This window comes from Oryx dammah, unplaced genomic scaffold (assembly GCF_014754425.2).
Source record: "Oryx dammah isolate SB20612 unplaced genomic scaffold, SCBI_Odam_1.1 HiC_scaffold_11, whole genome shotgun sequence".
In the NCBI taxonomy this organism is placed as follows: Eukaryota; Metazoa; Chordata; class Mammalia; order Artiodactyla; family Bovidae; genus Oryx; species Oryx dammah.
Window position 1 is genome coordinate 990961 of NW_024070195.1, and position 23630 is coordinate 1014590.

Genomic DNA, 23630 nt, shown 5'->3' on the forward strand with positions numbered 1-23630 from the left:
AAATGCAGCTACTAGAAAATTTTAAATTACTTCGAATTAAATGGCCCACATGTGTGGCTTGAATTACTATTATTATCCAATTATTTCTATTGGATAGCCATGTTCTATAACATCGCTTCCCTTGGCATGGAAAGAGAAGTAAATGTTAGCTTAAATGTGTCTAAATTAACCATGAAAGTTGAATAAAATGGCATTGGGCTGTGTAACTGTTGTTTCATTCAGGGATCTCGCGGCATCAAAACAGGAAGGCGTAGTCTGCATCACTAAAACCAGTATAAACTGTATACTGGATGGTCTTTAGGCTTTCAGGGAAAAGTGTCTATCAGGCTGGAATCACATCCTCAGATTCTGAACCTTATAGTACACGCGACTCCAGCCCCTCACACTGAAGATGAGAAAACCAAGACGGGGAGTGTTTGCAGCTCCTGGGTCAGAGTCAGCAGCTCGGGGCTGAGGGGCACCCACGTCAGGCCACACGGGCCGAGAAACAGCAGGTACGAACACTCAGGACTTCACGCTCCATTTGGAGATAAATTCCAGGAGCACACGTTCTGTTTCAGTAAACACAGCTCATGACGTGCAGGCCGTCTAGGGAGTATGATATAAGTGCTTCTCCGAATAATTATTAGCTTTTAAAAAATTGCTATGGGAAAAATGGTGTCCTGCTTTTAAGAAAAATCACTAATAACTCTGAACAAAGGGCAAGTGATTAATTTTACCACAAGAAAGCTCACAACATTAGCCATCACCGAGAACTGTTCCACACCATTCCTGACTACTGCAGTGACAGGTCGCTGAGTGAGGACGGTCTGGCTTATCCGTTCATCCCCGTGGCAGAAGCCCCATCTTTCAAGGTGGTCCAGCATGGGACGGGTTCCCAGAGCCTAGATCCTGCAGGCAGGGACGCAGCGAAGGTCGCGTTCATCTCTGACACCAGGACAACGGCGGTGCACAGCACATATTTGATCTAGGTGGCAGACAGGGCCGTTTGTAAGAGTCACAGCTTTCCCTGTGTGCGGATTCGCGTAACCAGAGCCGGACACCGTCTCCAGGGACCCGCCGGTGTCTCCTGTGCGGCCCGTCAGGAAGCCCAGCTGTGCTGTCTCTGGACCGTCAACACCAAATGCACAGTCGGGCAATGCCCCACATCCCTACCATGGAAAGTAACTTCCTCAAATGAAAACTGGAGTATTAACTGCGCCCGCTGGGTTTGGAGAACGTTTCCCATCCCAAAATAAGCTTCTAAGCACAGAGACAGAAATGGTCACTCTGCTGATAACTGTTTTACCACCCTCTGTCAAATTAGGGAAAACGGCAGGGGAAAAAAACAAACCCAACCTTTATATTGTCATTTCTGTGTGCCTGTTCTTTCCGCCATTTGAAACGATGGTGGAGCTGGCCAGAAAGTGAGCCACAGGCAGGGGGGCAACACAGCCTCGTGCCTCACCAGCTCCTTTTCCAGGGGATAGAGTTACAACTGACGAAGGAAGGTACCACACACGCACGTTAGCAGCATCACTCACCCACTAAAGGATGTCACTGCTCCTTGTTAACTTGCATTGGTCTCCATTTTTAGCTTTCACCCTTCTCTTGAAATAAAAAATGAGCATCCCTTCACATCTGTGTACCTTCGAGCCGTGGCATTCGGGTCAGCGAGGCTGGGAAAACACCACGCCCAGCCAGCTCTCGGTGCGGGCTTTCTTTCCTCCTCTCCAAACCCCTCCTTGTTGTCGTTCAGTTGCTCAGGCACGCCCAGCTCTTTGTGACCCCATGGACTGCAGCACGCCAGGCCTCCCTGTCCTTCACCATCTGAGAAGTCCTAGACTGGGCGGAAGGGTCGGGGTGTCACAGCCCTGTCCCTCCAGTGTTGGTCGTTTCTAAGCACGAAAAAGAAGTCACTTGAAGAATCCTGGAGAAGACTCTAATTAAATCTGGGTCCTGCCCACATGCTGGGCATTACTTTACACACTGCTCTTATGCACTGAAATCTGTGACAAGAACTACAGAAAGAGAGAAAAAGACGCCCAGGCTGTCTTCTCTCCATAGCCTGCCAGGTGATATGGGGGTGGGCAGATGAACAAAACCAAAAAAAAGTTTAATTTGTTTCTAAAAACAATGATTTTATATTAAAAGCAGCATTTTAGAAAATGAAAACCAAGTGCACATTTGCTCAAAGCAGTTTTCGAAACAGGGCTGTCACAACATAAAGATACAGGCATCTGTGGAAACACGCTCACTGCCCAGTGGCCTCTGCCTGCACCGGAAGAGACCAGCCTTTGAAAGCAGAGTCACCCTCTCCACTGGCACAGGAAACAGGAACCGAGTGGCGAGTCTCCTCCAGTCTAACACTTACTGTCACTATTTATTGTTAATTTGAGTCTGTATTGTTGCTATATGACCCTTTAGAAAGCTGGCTTCTATATATTATAGTTCATGTATATATTTATTCTTGTTTAGTTGCTAAGTCCTGCCCAACTCTCTGTGACCCTGAGGAATGTAGCCTGCCAGCTTCCTCTGTCCATGGGATTCTGCAGGCAAGAATACTGGTGTGGGCTCCATTCCTTTCTCCAAGGGATCTTCCCAACCCAGGGGTTGAACACGTGTCTCCTGCATCACAGACAGATTCTTTACCACCGAGCCACACAGGAGCTCATGTGTCTGTGTGTATATATATATATATATGTGCAAACAAAAACCAGAATATTTTTCAGCCACAAAAAGGAATGAACTCTTGCCATTGGCAGCAACGTGGATGGGCGTGGAGGGCATTATGCTACGTGAACAAGTCAGACAGAGAAAGACAAATAGTGTCTACCCTCACTCAAATGCTAAAAGATACAGCAAGCAAGAAAAACGGGACCGACAGATACAGAGCGCGGGTTGGTGGTTGCCAGGTAGGGGGAGGAGTGAGGATAAAGGCAACAGCAATGGGCGGGGGCAGTCAAGAGCCACCCCTTCATGACGCTACACATTTGAGACTGGCACAGTGCTATATGCCAACTAGCTCACAATTTTTTAAAAAAAGCAACAACAACAAAAACCTGTTGCTACCTGACCCTAACTTAAGAGAACCTGTACTTCTATAAGCATGTCCAGTCCATCCACAGTCACCTCGGGTGGCTGACAAGCAAACTTGGTAGCTCCATATCTAAAACAAACTTTAGAAGCAAGGTTTCTTCCTCAAAGAATAGAATGCTGTAATTCCTTTTAAAAGACTATATTTCAGTTACAGAAAAAAATAATAATACTATGTCAAAAATGACAACAATATGCATTTTTTTCCACTTTGGAAACTTTAGACTTGAAAGCCGCCCATAGTGTAACTTTTCCAGTGTTCCAGTTGAGTCCTGAGACCACCAGAGTGACAGCGTGCTCGGAAACCGCAGGGCTGGCCTGGCTGGAGTGCACACACGGCGGCCGGGGACCGGAAACGCAGCCAGATGGTTCTGCTGAGGGAGGCACTTTTCTTTATAAAACCAGAAAGGCAGCAGTAGGTCAAACACAAAAATGCAGATACGGTAAAACTGAAAGCTAGCGGGGAGACCGATGTCAATAAGACAAGCACAGCTCTGTGCGGTGTTCCCATCGACAGCAGTCAGTGGACGCAGGGGGACAAAGGAAGGAAAAGCAACCCCGTCGGTCCAGACCAGAGACCGGAGTGGTCCGGCGGGGCCGCCAAGGCCTGGACACCAACCACAGGTGAGGGTGTTAGACTGGGCACTCATGAAGGATCACAAAAAGAGCAAAAAAGGACCAATGTCCCAAGCCTGAAGGAGACACAGTCTGCACACGGGTTGCTGGCCTGTCCATCTCACCCACTGTCAGGACCCCAGGAAGCCCTCCCGGGAAGGCACTGGACCCGGGTCTGGGCGGGGTTGGGGGGGCACGGCGGGGACGGCAGGGTGCGGGCCGAGAGCTTGGAGCCGCCCAGGCTGGTCAGAGCCAGGCCTCCCGCGAGCGGGCACGTGGCCCAGGCAGGCCCTCCTGGGAGAGAGTCTTGGGAGGGGAAGCCCTGCCCCCACGAGCCGCAGCAGGGCAGAGCAGGGCAGGGCGGCCACAGGCCAGGGCTCACCTGAAACTCTGCGGCCTTCTCTTCTGGGCAAGGGCACAGGCCGGGGGTGGGGGTACTCAGGGGGCGGGTGGGGCCACAGCCACCCTGGGGTCACTGGTGGGGCAAGGATCTGAGAAGTGTGGACTTCCAGCCGAGAGGAGTGACGACTGAGGGGAAAGGAGCTGCAAAACGCCCCCCTTCATGTTTAACACAAGACCACGTGACTGTCATGGGTTCACGGAAGGTGGGAGCCTGCGGGTCACAGGTTCCCAGGGGGTCCAGGGCTGGGGCCCCAAGGCCTGAGGGGCACGAGGCCAGGGCCTCACCCTCCAGACACTGAGACCCCATCAGAGATACACTCAGGTGAGGGTTCAGGAGTTGCCGCTTCACTGTAAGTGGAGAGGGGAGGGAGGGGGAGGAGGGGTCAGTGTGCTGAGACCCCCGGACCCCTCCTGAGCCACAGAGCCGCTTGGAGACTGCCGAGGTTGGAAGCTGTGGGCAGCTGCGCTGGACCCGGGCTTGCGGGGCTCAGGTTACAGGTGACTCACGCCCCACCGCCCGCTGACGCCGGTTCCGGAGCCGCCTGCGGACGGTTCACTACAATGAGGCCTTCAGCTGCCGCTGACAACAAGCAATGGAATTCAAGCCACCTCGGCCCTTTCTTCCAACTTCTCCCTTCAGAGTTTCTGAAGATAAGGATCAAATGAAATGATTTCTGTTAAACCTGTATTTCCTGTACGGAGCTGATACCTTCCCCAGATGACAGGACGGAACAAGCACTGAACTGACACGAGCCACAGCGGACAGCCCGGCTCGGAATCGCAGGCTGCCTCCCCTCTCTGCCCAGCTGCTGCGGCTTCTTTCCGACCCGGGTCTTCGGGCCCGGGCTTGGTCTCTCGGGGCGGGGCGGGGCGTGGGGAGGGGGGGGTGGCCCAAGCCAGCAGCACAAACATCCCTGACTCCCAGGGAGGGTCGACGCCGGGGGTCAGTGCAAAACACAGCCCCTACATCTCATAAGAAGGTCTAAAGGCTCCAAGAGCCCACCCTAAAAGGCCACGCGGCGTCACAGTCAGGCCAGGCCTGCGGGCCAGGGCGTCTCCATTCAAAGCCAGGGTTGTCCTGTGAAAAGTGCACATAATAATGCCTGCTCTCCTAACCGCGGTCTGACATTTGTCAGGAGAATCAGATCCAGAGATGGAACTGATAAAGCACCACACAAACACAAGAGGATAACCTTCGGGGCTTAAAAAAAAAAAAAAAAATCCGGTGAAAGCACTTTTTATTTTGTTTTCAATCCGGTGAAAGCACTTTTTGTTTCCAAACTTGAAATTTAAGATTCAGTGAAAGTCAGCAAGTAATTCTTAAGCCATGGGAGACACCATGAGAAAGAGCAAGTGGAACCGCAGCCAGGCCCAGCCCCTGACCTCTGTGCCGCCACGGCAGCATGGCAGCACCCTGCCCGGGAGGGGCGTGGGGCCCACGGACGCGGCCCCAGGCTGGCCAGGCCACGGTCACGGCCAGGGATGCGCCCACCTCCCAGGCTCTGCCTGGCGGCCCCCAGCCCGCCCACAGGGGAGCCAGCAGCGGGACAGGCCCTCGCTCCAGCGCCCGAGTTCTGATCACAGGAGGAGAGGAAGGCGCACTCGGAGAACCCAAGGTCCTGCAGGACGACCTCCCTTCTCACTGCAGTTCAGAGATTCTTATCGCCGCTTCTGCCAAAGAGCTGCCTACGAGTCACAAAGTCAACTTTTACACATATCGAAAAACAAAGACAAATCGTCAGAAAGTAAGCACTCATCTGTGTGTGTGTGGCGGGGGGGTGGGGGTGGGGTTGGAATGGAGAGAAAGTTTCCAACAGAATCTGTGACAGAAATCTTGCTCTATCAAAGAATCCTGCATCAGCGACGCGCTTGGAAACTGAGAGGACACGCTGTGGGCCCCACAGACCCAGAGGCCTCTAAGGAGCGAGTGCCCGCGTTACAGTCACGCTGCGGGCCGCTGATCTTCTACACTAACTCTGCGATCTTCAAATTCTGTCTTATAAATCAGGGCCAATGCACCATTCTATGTTTTCCATTGCTCAGACACCCTTCTTTTAAAAATAGGAATCCCGTCTAGTGATAGTACTGATAGAAACCAGAGGTCCTCGGGAGACTCACCCAAAACGAGACCATGTGGGCACCGCTCTGAGACCCTTGGTGGCCAGCGTGCAGTAAGAGAGAAACCTGCTTGAGCACGTTTGGCTGGGGTTAGGCAAACCCATCACAGCTGGAACCTAAATGGGCCAAGAGTGTGTTCTGTGGAAAACGTCTGATGCTAAGTACAGGAAAGAGTGCTTTAGAAGTAAGAGAAATCAAACACATCCCATATTTTTATAAATCCATTTTTATACACGTTACGAAGAAATAATTGACAGGGAGGGCCCATTCCTTCCACGCATTCACAGGGCACCTGTTCTGCACCAGGCGTCCTGTGAGGCACGACGACAAGTAAGAGCGACAGACCCCAGAGCGTGGGGGGCGGGCCCAGGCGGCCGGCCTCCTCCTCCTTGTGTTTGTGGAGGAGGGATTTCACTCTCCGAGACGTCAGGTCTCAGGTTCTGCAGGAAGCGATGGACGATGAGGTGGGCTCAACCATTTCCTTTGAGAAAGTGCAGCAAAAGTGACCTCAGGCATCGTGCAAGGCTCAGAGGAGGTGGGGGAAGCGATGCCACACAGCACTTCTGTGTCTTTCTGTAGGTCCTTCACTAGAAACATCTGCGTGAGGCTTTGCCAGCAGCACCGACCGTTCCACAGACAGTTTCTCGATCTTGCCTTCAGGTAATTCTGCTTCTGTAAAACTTCGCTTGTGAATTATCCGGGCTTCGTGGAAGCCCCATCCATGATTTTCTTTGCTAAAATGAGAGGGGGTCTTGACTCAGTCCCCCCGGCTCACCCCCTTGGGCACCGCGAATTTGTGAGCAGGATACAACCATGGCCTCTGGAGGCACTTTGAAAGGCCACATGTAAAACCTTTTGGAAATCTGGTTTCAAGGGGATGATGGCTCCTGCAGACACTTGAACCACAATAAGGGTTCAAGAACTCGGAACAAAGGCAATACATTGTCCTGAAACTATTTAACCAGCGAGTCAAAGCGTCAGCCATTTTATTTCTGCACAACAAGTGTGCCCGGCACTGCTGCCTCCTGTACAGTCCTCTCTAAGTGCAGGTGACGTCAGCCTTTACGAGCGGCAATCACACCCGCATCGCACAAGAGTCTTGTCATTGCAATTAAATAGCCAGTTCTCATCACAGGCGGAAGCAGACAGGAAGCGGGTCCCAGCAGGGACAGACGGGAAGGGAAGGAGCAGACACGGGACAGTGTCCGTGGCCAGGGGGTAAGAGAGGTGGGGCAGCCACCCAGGGACCCTCATCAGACCCTTGAAATAAGAGCGAGTGAGCCTCAGCATTCACACGGTCATCTTCAGGAACAGACCCCTGACTCTCTTGGGGACGCGGGTCACCTGGTGACCCAAGCTGTGCCAACGCTGCGTGGGGCGGAGGGCGGGGCCCAGGCTGCTGTGGAGGGCGGGTAATTCCGTCCCTGAGCAGGTGCGGAGCGTCTGCACGGTGTGGCATCTGCTGAGCCTGCGCTTTCCTCCTCTCCATGCACACGTGCACACGTGCACACGCACACACACGTACCCCTTTGCCAAGAACTGCTCGTCCGATGCAAGGTCAGACATTCCATTCTACCTTTGTACAATACAACTGAAAATCTGATCTTGCAATGTCTCTAATCTCCATGCTGGGACTTACCTGTGGATGAAAACTTAAGGAGTAACCCAACCCATCCTAGAAGCTTCATCTGTCAACACGATGACGTAAACAGGACCTACAGGCTATGGGGCGTGGGGACCATGGCCACTCCTGGGGTGTCACCCCCGACCAATCAAGACCTGGCCAAGGAGATCTGGCTATGGTGACCTTCAGCATCTCTGCCGGGTATGGCCTGGCTAGCGACCCGGTTCAGAGACCACCGACTCTCAGAGACTCAACCCTGGCAAGAAATCAACTCCTCTCCGGAACACAAAGAAGAGATGCTGCCATGAGCCAGTTCCCCTTAAACAGTCTCAGGGTGCTCACGCGGCATCCCCTCCGAGATCTGTGTGAAGGAGCGCAGGGTGGAAACGCCTGCAGCAGCCTGCACGCGGGGCGAGGGGCCCGGGGAGAGCAGGCAGCTCCTCCAGGTTGGCTGCTGGGCTCCCGTCCCGCCAGAGGCCTCCGCTCTGCTGGGTCTCCGTCGCCTGCGAGCACAGCCCTCGTGCTTTCATGAATTCGAGGTGCGGCTCCGGCGTGCACATGGGGAGCCAGGCCTGAGAACAGGCTGTGCTGAGGGCATCTACATAACTAAGAAGATTAAAGTATTTTACAGTTTGAACTGTCAGCTGACCTCATCCCAAAAGACACGCATGTTTACAGAACCTGGGTGATGGATATATGTGGCCGTTCATAGTAAAATCCATTCAACAATTCTGCATCTTTAACAATGTTCCCAATAAAATAATGAAAAAAGGTGTAACTGCACACGACTTGTTTACTCTAAAGTACAACATAGTTTAATAGAGAATTTATATTCTCCATTTCAAGTTGAAACACCTCTTATCCACTCAACTAATGTTTCAATCATCTTGATCTCAGAAACAAGACTGTGAAGCAGAAGTTAGCGGGTCTGAATCAGCAACAGGAAATGGCTTTGTATTAATTGTCGGGAAGACGTTTACAAGACAGAGAGATTCCCATCATGGATGTACAGCATGTGAAGGTGACTGCTATTACGTCCTTCTCAAAGATCAATAATTGGTGCATGAACCTTGTTGAGACTGAGGCAAACCCATTAACCCAGGCGGGATCATCACACCCAGTCTGGCAAATGCTCTCTGCTCCTCTTCTCTGAAATCCATCCACAGATAAAAGTATAAGCTGCTTAACCTAGAGACTTATCGACATGTTTATGTACAAATGAGAGGGATTCTATAATTAAAGCGTGTGTGAACGAGATGCTATTGTGACTCGTTTGATCTGTGCTGGCTGAGGCTTCTCAGCTCTAAGACTGATTACAGTGCCGGGATCTAGATGTGAGTTAATCAAACAAGACTTCTGTTTTATCATTCTTAGGCTTGTTGATTTTAATTTTGGCCACACCTACCTTGACTCATAAGTCTGTGAAGTAGCCTCATTTTAAAATAGTTAGAATTGCAAAGGATGGTCCTATTTCTTAAAATGGGGATAAAAGTTCTGAATTTTTATTTAATGATGGCCCTTTTTTGGAAACCATGAAATGTCAGTCTCTTTCAGAACCTGCAAATGAGAAAGTCATTCTTAGAGCAGCGCTATGTGTTACTGACAGAGCCCCAGGAACCCGAAACACGCAAAGCCCACGCGTGTCGGGGCGCAGACTAGGCCGCGGACCCGCAGGGATGACTGGCTCTGAGCGTGCATCTCTGCAATCCAAAAACACCGCACTGTCCTGAGGAGCCAGGCCCTCCTGCTCTCACGCCTTACTCTCCCGGGCAGTTTAGCACCTGGGGTTGCTGGACTGACACGTCTCGTCAAGGAATCTGAAAAATGACATCATTTGGGAAGAACTTTTGAAGTCTTTGAGCCAAGATGTTTCTGAAATACTTCCCTGTTACACGAACACAGACAGGGGTCCTTTGTGCCAAGATCTGCATGACCCCCAGAGCCGAGGTGCGCTTGGCATTTTGGGATGAAACGACCCCATGGTCCCAACGCAGACCCACTGAGCTCCCAGAGGGGTTTTCATTACTTCTGTATTTACTGAATGGTCTCATGCATTTTTGTTGGATTTTTCTGGCGTGTTTTCCAAATGCCATTTATTTTTCCCCCTGATTGAAAAAGTTTATATGTACTTGTTTCAATACATGGAAAATACAGAAGTCTACAGAAGAAAATAAACATAACCAAAAATAAGTATTACTAACATTCTGATATACTGTTTATTGCATTATCAAGATCTATTTCTGAGTTCCAACACAAACTTCTTTTGCATCCCAGTGCAAAAACTTAAAATAGAATGAAATTTGATCTATCTGGTTCCAAAACTGCAGAACAAGACTTTGGATAAAGATGGATACCTTCAGAGCCTTCTAAGTAGCTGTAGGTATTTGCAGAGAGCTAGAGGGTTATATGCCAAAATGACAGTATTGAAAAAATTATTATTTTTACAAAACTTGCCTCGTAGTCTTAAGAAGGTGAGGCCATATATGTAGACAAAACAAAGCTTCAGGTTCTTTTACATCACCTTTCGCCCACTGTCTCATAGTTTTTAAAAGTGTGGACGTCTGTACTTTTTTAATGCAAGGTTCTTAAAATATACCCAAGGGCCACCATCACAAAAAGCTTCACTGTGTTTACAGCTTGGAAGAACACATGCAAACGACCTAAATGTTTCACTGCTGAGCAAAGTATTAAATCGGAATTTGGGGGCCATAACACAAATCACAATTTAGGTGTTCAAGCACGCAACGTTTCTGTCACACACAAAAGCGGTAACACAGCGGAGCTGACCTCTGTGTTGGCAAGTGAACTCGTGTTTGCTTTCTTTTCTAAATGGTCAAGTTTCTTTCTGAACCACACCAATGAACAAGGAAGCCAGATCCGGTTCCCCAGAGGCATCGCTGGGGACAGAAACAGTCCTGAGCACAGGAAATCGGTGAATACCTAAACAGGCACCGCGGGCTCCGGGCCAAACACCCCGTCACCAACACGCTGCTTCACGTCTCATCACGGAAACTCCAGGCATCAGCAAGCATGCTCATCCCAGCGAGGCAAAAGGTAACAATTTGTTCACAGAAAAACCATGCTATTTACGTGTACATTAAATAACGTATGTAACCCAAACCGGACCTTAACGTGCACGTAAATCCCGAGACTGACGCCTGGATCCCCTCAAACACCACCTGCTGCTCTGCAACAGCATCCCTGCTCACACCTCTCTTGCGTTCCTTCTTTAGTGGGCAGAATTCACGGGTGGGAGTCACGGGCTGCCCAGGTCTGGGGGTAAGCAGGGTCTGAAGCAGCAGACACCAGGCTCTCTGAGGACAGCACTCAGGAGCGAGCGAGCGTGGCCACGCCAGTGAAGGGCGCGCTCACGCCAACCGGTGGTGACACCAGGACCAGCAGTGTTTCTGGGAGGTCTGAACACTAGTTCTGTTCACCAGCAGGTCGTCTCGCAGGTCATCACTTGCGTCCTGGGTGGGGTGAGGGAGGAGGCGCGCGGAAGACCCTCCAGAAAGGAAAGAACACCATGCATTTTCTGTCCACCGTCCAGCCTACTGGCCGGCATCCTTGTTTTCAATAATTAAAACAACGCCTGTGAGGGACTCTCCCTTCCAGACTGTGCAGAACGGCCTCACGCACCGCTGACCATGGGCCAGCAGGGGACACAGTGTGAGCTGAGACATAGCTGCACGAGCACGGCTGACGCACTGCCCCCTCCAGGCAGCCCTCCCAGGAAGCCTGGCACTCGGACACGCAGACGCAGATACTTAGAAACCAGAATGCATCGGTTCCTACCTCCACATAGTCCTTGGCGTGGCCCCAATCTCGTTTGGCATCCAGATTCCCCAAACTGAAACATTCCAGTTGTCCAAGGTGAATCTTAGCTACTGAGCGGCTAATTTTTCGAGTAACAAAATTAGCTCCTAAAAGAGACAAAAGATGTATTATCAGTCGAGTGATTTTGACATTTAACAGTTTGGTGAACCAAACACAATCTGAGCCTCTGGGCATTTCTTTCACCCCCTCCCCCCTCTAAAATAATAACAAAAGTCAACGACAGAGACCGCTGGCCGTCACTTAGGCAGGATCAGGAGTCCCACCCGAGCGCCACGCCGGCTCCGCAGCTGCGGTGAGCACGGTGGGGCCGTCCTGGCAGGCCCCGTGTGCTGCTGCAACACGTGAGCAGGCCCCAGGCCAGAGAGCAGCTCTCGGAAGGCCAGTCTTTACACAAGAGTCAACAGGGGTGGACGAAGGGAAAGGCCAGAATCTGTAATAAGACCACCCTGACTTTTTAAGAACATAAACATCATGTATTCCTATTAATAAGACTATTTCGGGGTTCATGGGGAGAGAGAGAGGAGACACATCTTCCTCCCAGGTGTGACCACAGGAAACAAACAAGAAATGCATGTGGCTGCTGGAAGAGGGGTGGTCCATCCTTCTTTATCTAAAGAAGGCTGAGCGCCGAAGAATTGATGCTTTTGAACTGTGGTGCTGGAGAAGACCCTTGAGAGTCCCTTGGACAGCAAGGAGATCAAACCAGTCCATCCTAAAGGAAATCAACCCTGAATATTCATTGGAAGGACTGATGATGAAGCTGCAGCTCCAGTACTTTGGCCCCTGATGGGAAGAGCCAGCTCATCGGAAAAAGACCCTGATGCTGGGAAAGACTGAGGGCAGGAGAAGGGGGCGACAGAGGAGGCGGTGGCTGGACGGTGTCACTGACTCAATAGCCGTGAACTTGGGCAAACTCCGGGAGACAGGGAAGGACAGGGAGGCCTGGCGTGCTGCAGTCCCTGGGGCCGCAGGGTCAGACACAAGTAACTGAATGAAGAAGACAATGGTGGCTTATCCAGGGCTAAGTCGGAGGCTTCAAGATTCTCTGCACTCAGTACAATGTCAACTTCTAAATTCACCCAAGTGTTATCTGCAGGACAGCATTTCTGAATTCTCTATAAATATTTTGAAATGATCAGATGAAACGTATCTTACCCGAAAGGAATGAAACGGTTCTAATGTTCTCTGGTCTTTAATGAAAGCCTCTATCCACTATCAAAAGATCACAAAGAAGGAGAAAATTAAAAGGCGCTTCTGAGGCAGCTTTATCCATGTCCCCGCATCTAAGTAAGGTCATCACAAAGCTACCAAAATCTCAAGGTAATTAACAGGCACGTGAGCTGGTCAATGGTGGCGTCACCCAGATTAGACAGATTGCCATCATAATTTATCACATTTCAGTAACTTCAGCTTTGTTCTTCTGCAGAAGAAACAGGGAGGTGAGTGTTACGACAAAAGTGTGGGCTTCTAGACAAACTGAGACAGAGATAAGGGGGATTCTTATACATAGGTTTTCTCAACTTTGGCAAGAAGAGCCCAGCACAAGTTCAGAAGCACAGCAGACTCGCTGCGCAACCTTGGCGGGTGCATTTATGCCAGGCCTGACCGCGAGTGACGGTGAGGGTCTGAAGCTTCAGTCTCTCGTGGGTGTTAACAGCAGACTTTCGGAGGTCTAGCTGCAGCTCTGCCGGGCACTGCATGGTGCTCACAAAAGCTCCTTCTAAACAGAGCCTCTGCATACGGAGCATTTATCAGGCACAGTCCTGTTCAATCTACTGTCAACTGGCAACTTCTAATCTACTATTGACTTAAAGTGACAATTAAATCCAGGCTGGTGTCTATCTTTGTATTTTAGTGTCAGGACTCTGCCATCATCCTGCAGTTCCATGGATAAATTTGTGATGTCAACTCACCTATGTTACATGAGTTAGTACTTCCTTCTTTGTTGCCCAATGGACATGGACACACTGCATTTCTGTATCTGTTAATAGCACACGGACATTGGGCTGTTCCCACCTCTCGGCTGTTGAGAACAGTGCTTCAGTGAACGCGGGTGCACCCTTTTCTGTGTGGGGATCAAGTGTTCATTTCCCCTGGAATCACTGCAGATGGTGACTGCAGCCATGAAATTAAAAGATGCTTACTCCTTGGAAGGAAAGTTACGACCAACCTAGATAGCATATTCAAAAGCAGAGACATTACTTTGCCAACAAAGGTCCATCTAGTCAAGGCTATGGTTTTTCCAGTGGTCATGTATGGTTGTGAGAGTTGGACTGTGAAGAAAGCTGAGTGCCAAAGAATTGATGCTTTTGAACTGTGGTGTTGGAGAAGACTCTTGAGAGTCCCTTGGACTGCAAGGAGATCCAACCAGTCCATCCTAAAAGAAATCAACCCTGAATACTCATTGGAAGGACTGATGCTGAAGCTGAAACTCCAATACTTTGGCCATCTCGTGTGAAGAGTTGACTCACTGGAAAGACTCTGATGCTGGGAAAGATTGAGCGCAGGAGGAGAAGGGGACGACAGAGGATGAGATGGCTGGATGGCATCACTGACTCAATGGATATGAGTTTGAGTGAACTCCAGGAGTTGGTGATGGACAGGGAGGCCTGGCGTGCTGTGATTCATGGGATTGCAAAGAGCCGGATACGACTGAGCGACTGAACTGAACTGAACTGAGGGCAGCTCCACGGAGCTTCCCTGGTGGCTCAGCACTGAAGAATCTGCCTGCAATGCATGAGAGGCAGGTTCACTCCCTGGGCTGGGAAGATCCCCTAGAGAAGGAAATGGCAACCCAGTGCTCTTGCCTGGGAAATCCCATGGACAGAGGGGCCTGCTGGGCCACACTCCATGGGGCTGTAAGGAGCCAGACCCAGCGTAGTGCTCGCGCGCAGGGCAGCTCCACAGCGAGCCCGTCGACCAGCCGCCAGGCGTTCTCCACAGCCGTTCGCCAGCTGCGTGCTCACCAGCAGCGACTGGGTTCTCATTCCTCCACATCCTCCCCAACAACGGTATGGGTTTATCTTTTTCATGACAGTCATCCTTGTGGGCGCTTCAGGGTTACCTCCCTGGGGTTTTGATGCGCATTTCTCTGACAGCTAATGGCACTGAGCACCCACAGTCTCCTGTACTTACCCGCCGCTGGTGTATCTTCTTTGGAGATATGTCTAACCAGGGTTTCTGTCCAATTTTTAAAGGACAGTGTCACTGGGCTTTTGAATCTTGAGTTGTACAAGTTCCTTATGTATTATGGGTCCAAGTCCTTTATCAGACATGATTTACAAACATTTTCTCTCATTGTGTAAGTTCTATTTTAGTTTTCTTGACGGTATCATCCACACACAACTATTTTTTCGTTTCTGTGAAGTTCAATTTGTCTTTTTTTTTTTTGACTGTATGAGCTTTCGGTGTCACATCCAAAAGGGCTTTGCCTACCCAAGGACGGTCTTGAAGATCTTCACCTGTGTGTTTTACGCCTTTGGTTGATTTGGTTCTTAAATGTAGGTATCTGACCTGGTTCCAGTTCATCTATGTATGGTGAGGAGAAAAGGGCCCTGCTTTAGCTCCCTGCATGTGGCTATAGGGCTGCTCCGGTACAGCGTATGTGCTGGAAAGGCTGTGCTTTCTCCCATCTGAATGGCCTTTCACCTTCTGCTGAAAATCAGTTACCCATGGACACGCGGGCTTAGCACTGGCCTTCGGTCCTGTTCCACGGATCTAACACCTGCTGGCGTGCGAGAACCACACACATGAGTGGGACAGGTCTGCAGGGGCAGCCACAGCCCGGAAGTGCGTTTTACCTTTTCTCAGGCCCTTGAATTTCCGTGAGAATCTTAGGACCAGTCTGTTGATTCTGCACAAAAGGGGCCGGACTTTTGCAGGAATGGTGTTGAATGTGCCCATCAGGGCTACGGGAGGGGGAGCGCTGTCCGTTCTGACAGCTCCTCATCTTCCTGCTCATCTGACGGTAGGAGGGGGCTTCCGCTGATCTGGGGCTTGTCCGGTTGCTTTCAGCAATGTTGAGTAGTTTCCAGAGAACACATTTTCCACTTTTTGTTAAATTTGTTCCTAGGTAGTTTAGTCCTTGTGATGTTGTTATAAGGATAACTTCTCATGATTTCATTTTCAGATTCATTTTCAACATTTTTATTGCCACCATGTTTCACTAGTTAATTCTTGGGAGAGGCTTAAAGTGATTTTTTTTTTCAATTTGTTCTTTCCATAGAGCTGAGTGCCTGGGTCTCAGTGGTAAAGAATCTGCCTGCAATGCAGGAGACACAGGTTCGATCCCTGGGTCGGGAAGATCCCCTGGAGGAGGAGATGGCAACCCACTCCAGTATTCTTGCCTGGGAAATCCCATGGACAGAAGAGCCTGGCGGGCTACAGTCCAGGGGGTCACAGAGAGTGGGACACGTCTGAGCGGCCGAGCGTGCACGCATGCACTTCATTTTCACTCATTACACAAGCTTCTTGTGTTTTGGAGAGAACTACACGAAACCGCTCACCTGAGGGCTGAGGCCTGGAGGGCACTATGTCCAGCCAAGCCCACCGTGCAGATGGAGGAGGAGAGGCCCAGGGGGTGGCGTGCTGGCACCAGCCTGCCCCCGGGGCAGGAGGCGCCCTGCTGGGACTGGGTCTCCAACGTGGCTGTGCTGGTACAGCACGCAGAGAATGGAACTCCTGTAAGTGTTCACATACATGCTTAATTTCCAACAGCCTTAACTACAAGACCTCAGCCAGGATGAAGACCAAGAAACGGAAGGTCGGCCCAGTGAACCAACTGACTGAAGGCCACTGGCTGCTGGCTCTGCCACTCAGACCACGTGGCACTCTGAACACCTCTGGACAGGCACACCTGCCAGGCCACGCCTCGGGCACCCACCCGGGGCACACGGTGCTGCAGACCGTGAGCCATCACAGATGGAATCAGGATCGTCACATCCTAGTCTGTAAAACAGGGATAATAACAGTACTTACCATGCAGGTTGATGTTTCAGAAATTCTAGGTAAATGTGATCAAGGAATTCACAATGTGTCACCTGTTATTACAATTATTACATTCAAAGTTAATGGGACCTGTAATTATACCTCAGTGAGAAGTCCAGATTTCTTAGTTTGTTCATGACTAAGTCCTTTAATTCTCTGATTTGGGAAGTCTGAGAATGAGAACAGATCTAAATAAACAGCCAGAGGCAGGCGGGTGGACTTACACACCAAAAGCACCGATAAACATCTCTTATATTATACGCTGTAGGTTACTTTTTCAAGGTAAATTCATTAGCCACGGAAAAACAGAATACACACAAAAATGTATACTAGTAAGAAGGAAACCAATCAAAATGGGTTTTAGTCCAAATATTAGCTGAGATTGAGATCAGGAGCGTTTCTAGCATTGATGGAATGAAAAGTTCAGAACTTTTATTTTGGCAAATAGCAGACAAAAAACCACATCAAAACCCCATTTCACCCCATTAAAAAACACCAAACTATGCTGGATAAAATATGATGATTCACTGAATTTCAAAGCTGAGTCTGCACACACCGCCTGGGTTACAGGTGGGCTCCGAGGGGTCAGGCTGGGATTGGCTGGGACACCACCTGAGGCCCTGGAAAGAGCTTCAGCTCTGATCTCCAACTGGAGGCAAAGGGTGAGGCTTCCAGAGAGGCCACATGTCCTGGGAGTCACTCTTAATTCCGTCACTTTCATCAGTCATATCCGACTCTGTGCAACCCTATGGGCCATAGCTGGCCAGGCTCCCCTGTCCCTGGGATTCCCCAGGCAAGAACACTGGAGCGGGCTGCCACTGCCTCCTCCAGGGCACCTTCCGGCCCAGGGCCTGAACCTGTGTCTCCTGCACTGCACGCACATTCTTTGCTGTTGAGCCACTGGTAAAGGTAATCATGCCTTTCATGAGCAAAAGTGCCAGAGTCTCCAGCTGTAATAGGTTGGAGGTGATAAAGTCAGTTTCCTCTCAGCTTTAACTCTGCTAGTTTGCTCGATTGCTTTGAACAGCTCCCAGGGTCTCTTTTCAGAGAAGACAGGTCTGTTTATAATTTTGGACTGAAAGCCTGGGCATATTCCCGTCCGTACCAATTTTCCTTCTCACCCTACCTTCTTGAATCTTTCTTCTGCCATCCTTTCCTTTCTTCTTAAAAATGCACTCTTTAGAATTTCCTTTAAAGTGGAGAACGGTCTGGCTTGATTCTGAGAGTCCTCACGACCCCAAGTTGAAGGTTGCTCCTCTCGGTAGCAGGGCACTAACACACAGCCTCCAGCTCTGGTTTGTCCTGGATGAGGGTGTGGCCCGCGCGAGCGCCCTTCCCCTCTCTCCTCTGGGGAGACTGACGACGCCCTCTCCCTCTTCAGCCCCTGGAGTCCAGGCGTCCAGACGCAGCTTCTGCTGGGCACATGCAGAGCCTTCCCGTGTCTGTGCGAGCCATGGGCCTCCGTGTGCACTGCCCCCTCTTCACTCGATTTTCTTCTTTCTGTTCCCTTCCGGGAGAGAACGCTAGCCCTTCCCGTGTTACCTTAGAATCTCTTCACTTCTTTTTAAAATGATTTTCCTCCTTCTGCCTTTCTCTGCAATACGCAGGGTAACTTCCTTAGAGCCATGTCATTCCTCTCAGTGTCTAGTATTTAAGTCAAACATTTAATTCTTTGTTTAAATAATCTTTTATATCTAAAGTTCTCTCTGCTGCTTTTGCAGATCTACCTGGATATTTTTCATATTCTGATTTTGTTTCTTTCTTTTTTTATGAATTTTCATTTTATGATGTTTCATTTTACGATTTTTCATTTAAACACACCCTGGAGTTCTATATTCTGATTTAACAGTCCTCATACTTAGAGTTCGCTGGTGACTGATCTCGTCTCCTCTGCAGACTCCGACTCGCTTGCTTCCTGGCGCGCGTGGTGGCACCCCCAGTTCTCGGTGAGCGATGATACGCTGGAAGCCGGGGGACACGTCTGACAAGCACAGTCGCCTCCAGGGAGGGTCTGCTTGCTTCTGGTCGAGGGCGCACAGAGGCACCGCCCTGCCACCTCCCCTCCCCTTCCCCAGCCCCAGGGGCACAGGGTTCCGTCCCCACTGCCACAGGAAGGCCCAGACTGAGGCCCCCCAGAGGCTGGGTGGTGAGAGGCCTCCTGGGTCACCACATCCCCCTGGGTGGGCGGAACCAGCGGGCGCTTTGCTGTCCCTCACGGCCCCCGCCTGCCAGCAGGCGGGGCTGCCGGAAAGACCAGGCAGACCTGAAGGGAAAAAGCTGCTGCTCCGCACACCTGGGCAAACGCGAGCAACCACGCCATGCTGGACACACTTAGCTTCACTTTCCACATTCAGGAAACTTTGATTTTACTGTTTTATTCTGTATGGAGTATGTCTGTACATTGACTACGTGTACATAAAAAATATGTAAAAACCTGAAATGGGTCTATCTTGCTCACGCTATTTTTCTGGCTCAAATACACTTATCTGTAATGATTTTTTTCACGCACAGGCAAACTCATGAAATTCAAGAGGACTCTGTTTTTCTGGGCCTTCCCCTCCTGCCAGGCCTCACCTCCCGTAAGGCTGGATGACCAGGACCCACTGAGGAGCCGGGGAGCAGGACCCCAGGCGCGGAGGGGGAGCCCGAGCCAGACCCCGGATCCCCGGCCTGTGCCCGTGCTCGAGCCTCGCGCACGTGTGTGTGGACTTCCAAGCCCTTGTTCTATTAAACTTTCTAATCTCATCTCAGAAAGCACCCACATAACACCCCCCAAGTCAAATGCCTTCAAGACAAAACTTGAAGGAAAAGAGAACTGACACAATTTACAAAACACAAGCCTTGAATCGCCAGCATTAAACGTAAGGCGTGAGGACAGCACACTCAGTAAAAGTTAAAGAACTAGATTATCTGTTAAAATACATCCTCTCCCACAGTGCATCACAGCAACAAACCTTTTTAAAATGCCCCAGCGGACAGCACAGGGAGGCTGAGCAGCTCTAAGGGAAGAGCGCTGGGGGCGCCCCTGGGGCACCTCTTCCGTGGCTCGCGGGACAAAGGCACCTCTTCTCTGGCCGAGCACTTGCCGCGGGCCCTGCAGCTCTGAGTGTGGGGGACTGGAGCGGGCCGCCTGCCCGTGCCTGGGGCTGTGTGAGCGCACACACACACACACCCGTGTAAGCCGCCCCTGTAGGCACCAAGCGGCAGGAGACGCGACCACGGTGCCTCCAATAAAATTCTACCCCGCTGCCCGGCACCGCATCCAAACGCTCTTGATTGGGAGGCTTTTTGGAATTAGATAAAGCACAGAGACAGCTCGGATGACGTTCTTCGGCAAACAGAAATCGTTCCAATGTTCCTTGAACCCCTGGTGACCTCTGCCGAGCCCACGTCCCACCCCGCAGGGATCCCGACCGCCCCACCGGGCAGGGCCTGGGCCAGGCGCAGTGCAGACGGGGTGGAGAAAGAGGAGACGCGGGAAGGTCACGGCCAGCGGCGCAGACCGCGGAGATCAGAGGGCTCTGTACCTCCTGTGCTGTGAGCCCGGCCAAGAGCAACAGCGTCTGACTGCGGGGACCCGGCGGACAAGAGGCCCATTCACGGCATGAGCTACCACCTCCGGGCAGCTAGTCATAAATGGGGGCTGAAGAGAGAGGTGCAGGCTGCTCTGCTGTTTGTTCCAGCGCTCGCTGCCCTTCCTGGGGAGCCAGCTCCTCATGTGCCTGCGTGCTCACCCTCCTGTCCTGGGCTGTCCTGGGCACTCCACTCTTGGGGCGGCCGCCCCGGACACGCAGTGTTCCCGGGAGGAAGCACGCCTGGGAGCCACACAGGGCCTCGCACGTCGTCCTTTGAAACCCACTCTTTGTACTGAAATGGTTTGTGAACGTTGAAGGACGACTCCTCTCCTATAGACCTGGGTCATGTCCGGGCTGCACCCAGGACGGGGCACGAGGTGCGTCAGGAAGGCAGTGCTTCTCCCTGGCCAGGCTCGCTCATAACCGCGGAGATTCAGGTCCTTCATCTTCCATCTCGGCTCAGAGCCGTCCTGACCGCTGAGAAGCAGAGCACGGCCACTTCATGGAAATTTCACATTCAAGGTAACTTTAAAAAGCCAGCATCTGCTTACAGGCATTCCGGTGCAGAGATTGCAAAGTGAGAAAACCTCCCAAAAGCTTTGCTTCAAGCCCTTCATCTGATGGGCAACAGAAAGAAGACAAAGGTCCACACGTGGAGGCCACGCGTCCCCTTGCAGGGTCATCGCCCTCCGTGCTTGGGATCCAGTTCCTGTACAGAACAGTGAGCAAACGTGGGCCCCAGCAAGCAGCGCAGTGGAAGTGACATCTCTGCACTGCAGGCTGGGCACAAGCCCCGGGGCGGGTGCCGTCCACTCCCACGGGCGTGGCCCCACCCCTGCTCAGCACCCATTCCAGGAACAAAGTTCACGTCCATGGCCATCGAGCTTCATTAACCAGCGGTGTGTACCTGTGTCGTTCGCTAGAGGGGCACTTCGGGTCATTTTTTCACATATGGTGCACTGTTAACAGCTCATGACTGTGCTGGGCCCACAAGCTTGTTGTTCAGTCACTAAGTCACATCCGATCCTGTGACCCTATGGACAGCAGTCCGCCAGGCTCCTCTGTCCTTCACTATCTCCCAAAGTTTGCTCAGATTCAAGTCCATTGAGTCGGTGGGCCCAGCAGCAGAGGAGATGATACTGGTTATTAAGGATATTTTCAGTTACTGCCTGATTTTCTTTCCTACAAGAAGATGCTGTGTCTGCAGGCTTAGGACACACTTCAGGTGCATTGTCCACTGGGCCCTCCTGCGAGCACTGTCCCAAGGCCGCGCGCGCGGCCTCACATCCACGCTGAGGCTCGCAACCACGTTTAGCCCATCTTCCTCCAACAGAAACCTCACATCTCCTCTGAGGACCGCCTCCCGCTCCTTCACGAGGTTTGCTTCTTCTGCACAAATCCACTGTCAGGGTTTTACGAGGGACCTGGGGCCGGGCTGAGACGTTTCCTGTGGACTTCACCGCAGCCTCAACGTCGTGTGGGCACAGGGGCTTCCCTTTCCCACTGGTAAGATGATGCTGAGCACCCACGTTCCTCACCACCAGGAAGTGCTCTCTGCGGTCGGACTGCGGTCGCACTTCCTCGATTGTGGCCGCTATGGGCTACTTATCCTTCCGCACATCCTCTTTGGTGTCTTTTCAGACACCCCGAACTTACTAGACATTCAGCAAGTGTTATTGCAATGATATACCTATTCTGGCCGGAGAAGGCAATGGCACCCCAACTCCAGTACTCTTGCCTGGAATATCCCATGGGCGGAGGAGCCTGGTGGGCTGCAGTCCGTGGGGTCGCTAACAGTCGGCACAACTGAGCGACTTCACTTTCACTTTTCACTTTCATGCATTGGAGAAGGAAATGGCAACCCATTCCACTCTTCTTGCCTGGAGAATCCCAGAGATGGGGGAGCCTGGTGGGCTGCCTCTATGGGGTCGCACAGAGTCGGACACGACTAAAGCAACTTAGCAGCAGCAGCAGCCTATTCTGGCAACAATAAGCCTTCTTCAACATCAACTTTGGCCCACTCTGGGAGTTTTGATGTGACCCATCGTTCGGGTCCATGCAGACCACGAACGTCTGTGTAACACTTGGCTGTAGGAAGATGGCGAAGGGTCTGCTGAGAGGTTGAGCCTAAGCTCTAACTTCCTGAATGGACCCAGGACCGGAAGCCCAGGGGTCTATCAACCCATAACTACCAAGCTCAGAGAAGCAGCTAGGCCGACTTCCACTGACCCAGTGGGAAATGTTGAATATTCTCAAAGCCTCCTGTCTGAAGTTCTCATCGTCCTGGCATTAACCAGCTTGAGGGAGGAACCATGGGCACCACACCCTGGCCCAGAGCTCAGCTGGCCCCAAAGCTCCAGGGGCAGCAGGTCCTCCCCGAGGACAGTGCCCCCGACGCACGTCGGGGAGAGGCCCCTCCCCAGTTCCTGGCATCAGAATGGAGCCCACGCGCGTGCTCTCAGGTCCTCAGGCCCCAGACTCACAGGTTCCTTCCTGTTTTAAAAGCCCGAAGCCGTTGCCACCGTCACTCCCCCTGGGTCAGACCGGCTGTGCTCTCGGCTCTTAGCGAGGAGCGACGCCAGCCCTGCTCAGCATCTGCGCGTGGGCTAAGCCTGCACCGCGTGCCGTGCGTGGGCGAGAGTCTGACCAACCGGAAAGGACGTCAGCGGCTCAGGCAAAGCCCGCAGCGCGCCTCGCCCTCATGCCCGGGCCGCAGCCTCCCGAGCCGAGCTGCGCTGCGGGCTCTCTGCCGCGCCCCTCACAGGCGGGGAGGCGCCAGCTGCCATGATGCTGCGGGACTGCGGACGCCCGGGCCAGAGGCTGCCGTCGAGCCCCGAGTCGTCCTCGGCTAGCTGCACGCAAGGCTCCGCTTCCTCCGGCTGCTTACTGCAGCTCCTTCCCGACCTTCCTTTTCTTTCCTTACCACCAGTATTTTCTACAGAAAGAGTTTTGCTCCGCAAAGGACGAGCTTAGGAGAGTGGCATGGCTTTAGAGCCTTTCTCTAGAAGAGTCGTTTCTGCTCAGAGTTTGGTCCCTAACTGAGCTCTGGGAATTGAAAGTAAACAAGAAGTACAGGACACTTCCCACCACTATGTGGTGTCCTGTATTCTGGAAATTACTGACACTTCATCACATCTCGCCTCCCTTAATCACCCCTTAACAAGGTCTGAAAGCTGAACTTCTCCAACTTATTCAGGAAAGACAAGTCACCTCTCCCTTCATGAGTCTCCCCCGTTCCTTCGTGATTACTGCACTTGAATGTGAGCTGGCCACAGACAGGCGTCCCTTCTCCAGAGCACGGTCAGCAGGGCTTCCTGCCAAGGTCACAGTCCCTAAGTGAGGACAGTCATCATCCCATTTCACAGGTGAGGAAACTGAGGCTCAGAGAGATGACAGGA

General features: G+C 51.7%; 1 protein-coding gene across 1 annotated transcript in view; it reads right to left on the reverse strand.

Moving 5' to 3' along the window:
- Positions 1-23630, reverse strand: part of GMDS (GDP-mannose 4,6-dehydratase) — a 412847-nt gene that overhangs the window by 200219 nt on the left and 188998 nt on the right. The window contains exon 7 of the mRNA XM_040249271.1: positions 11630-11757. Coding sequence (XP_040105205.1) covers positions 11630-11757 — 128 coding nt within the window. The remainder of the gene's footprint in view (positions 1-11629; positions 11758-23630) is intronic.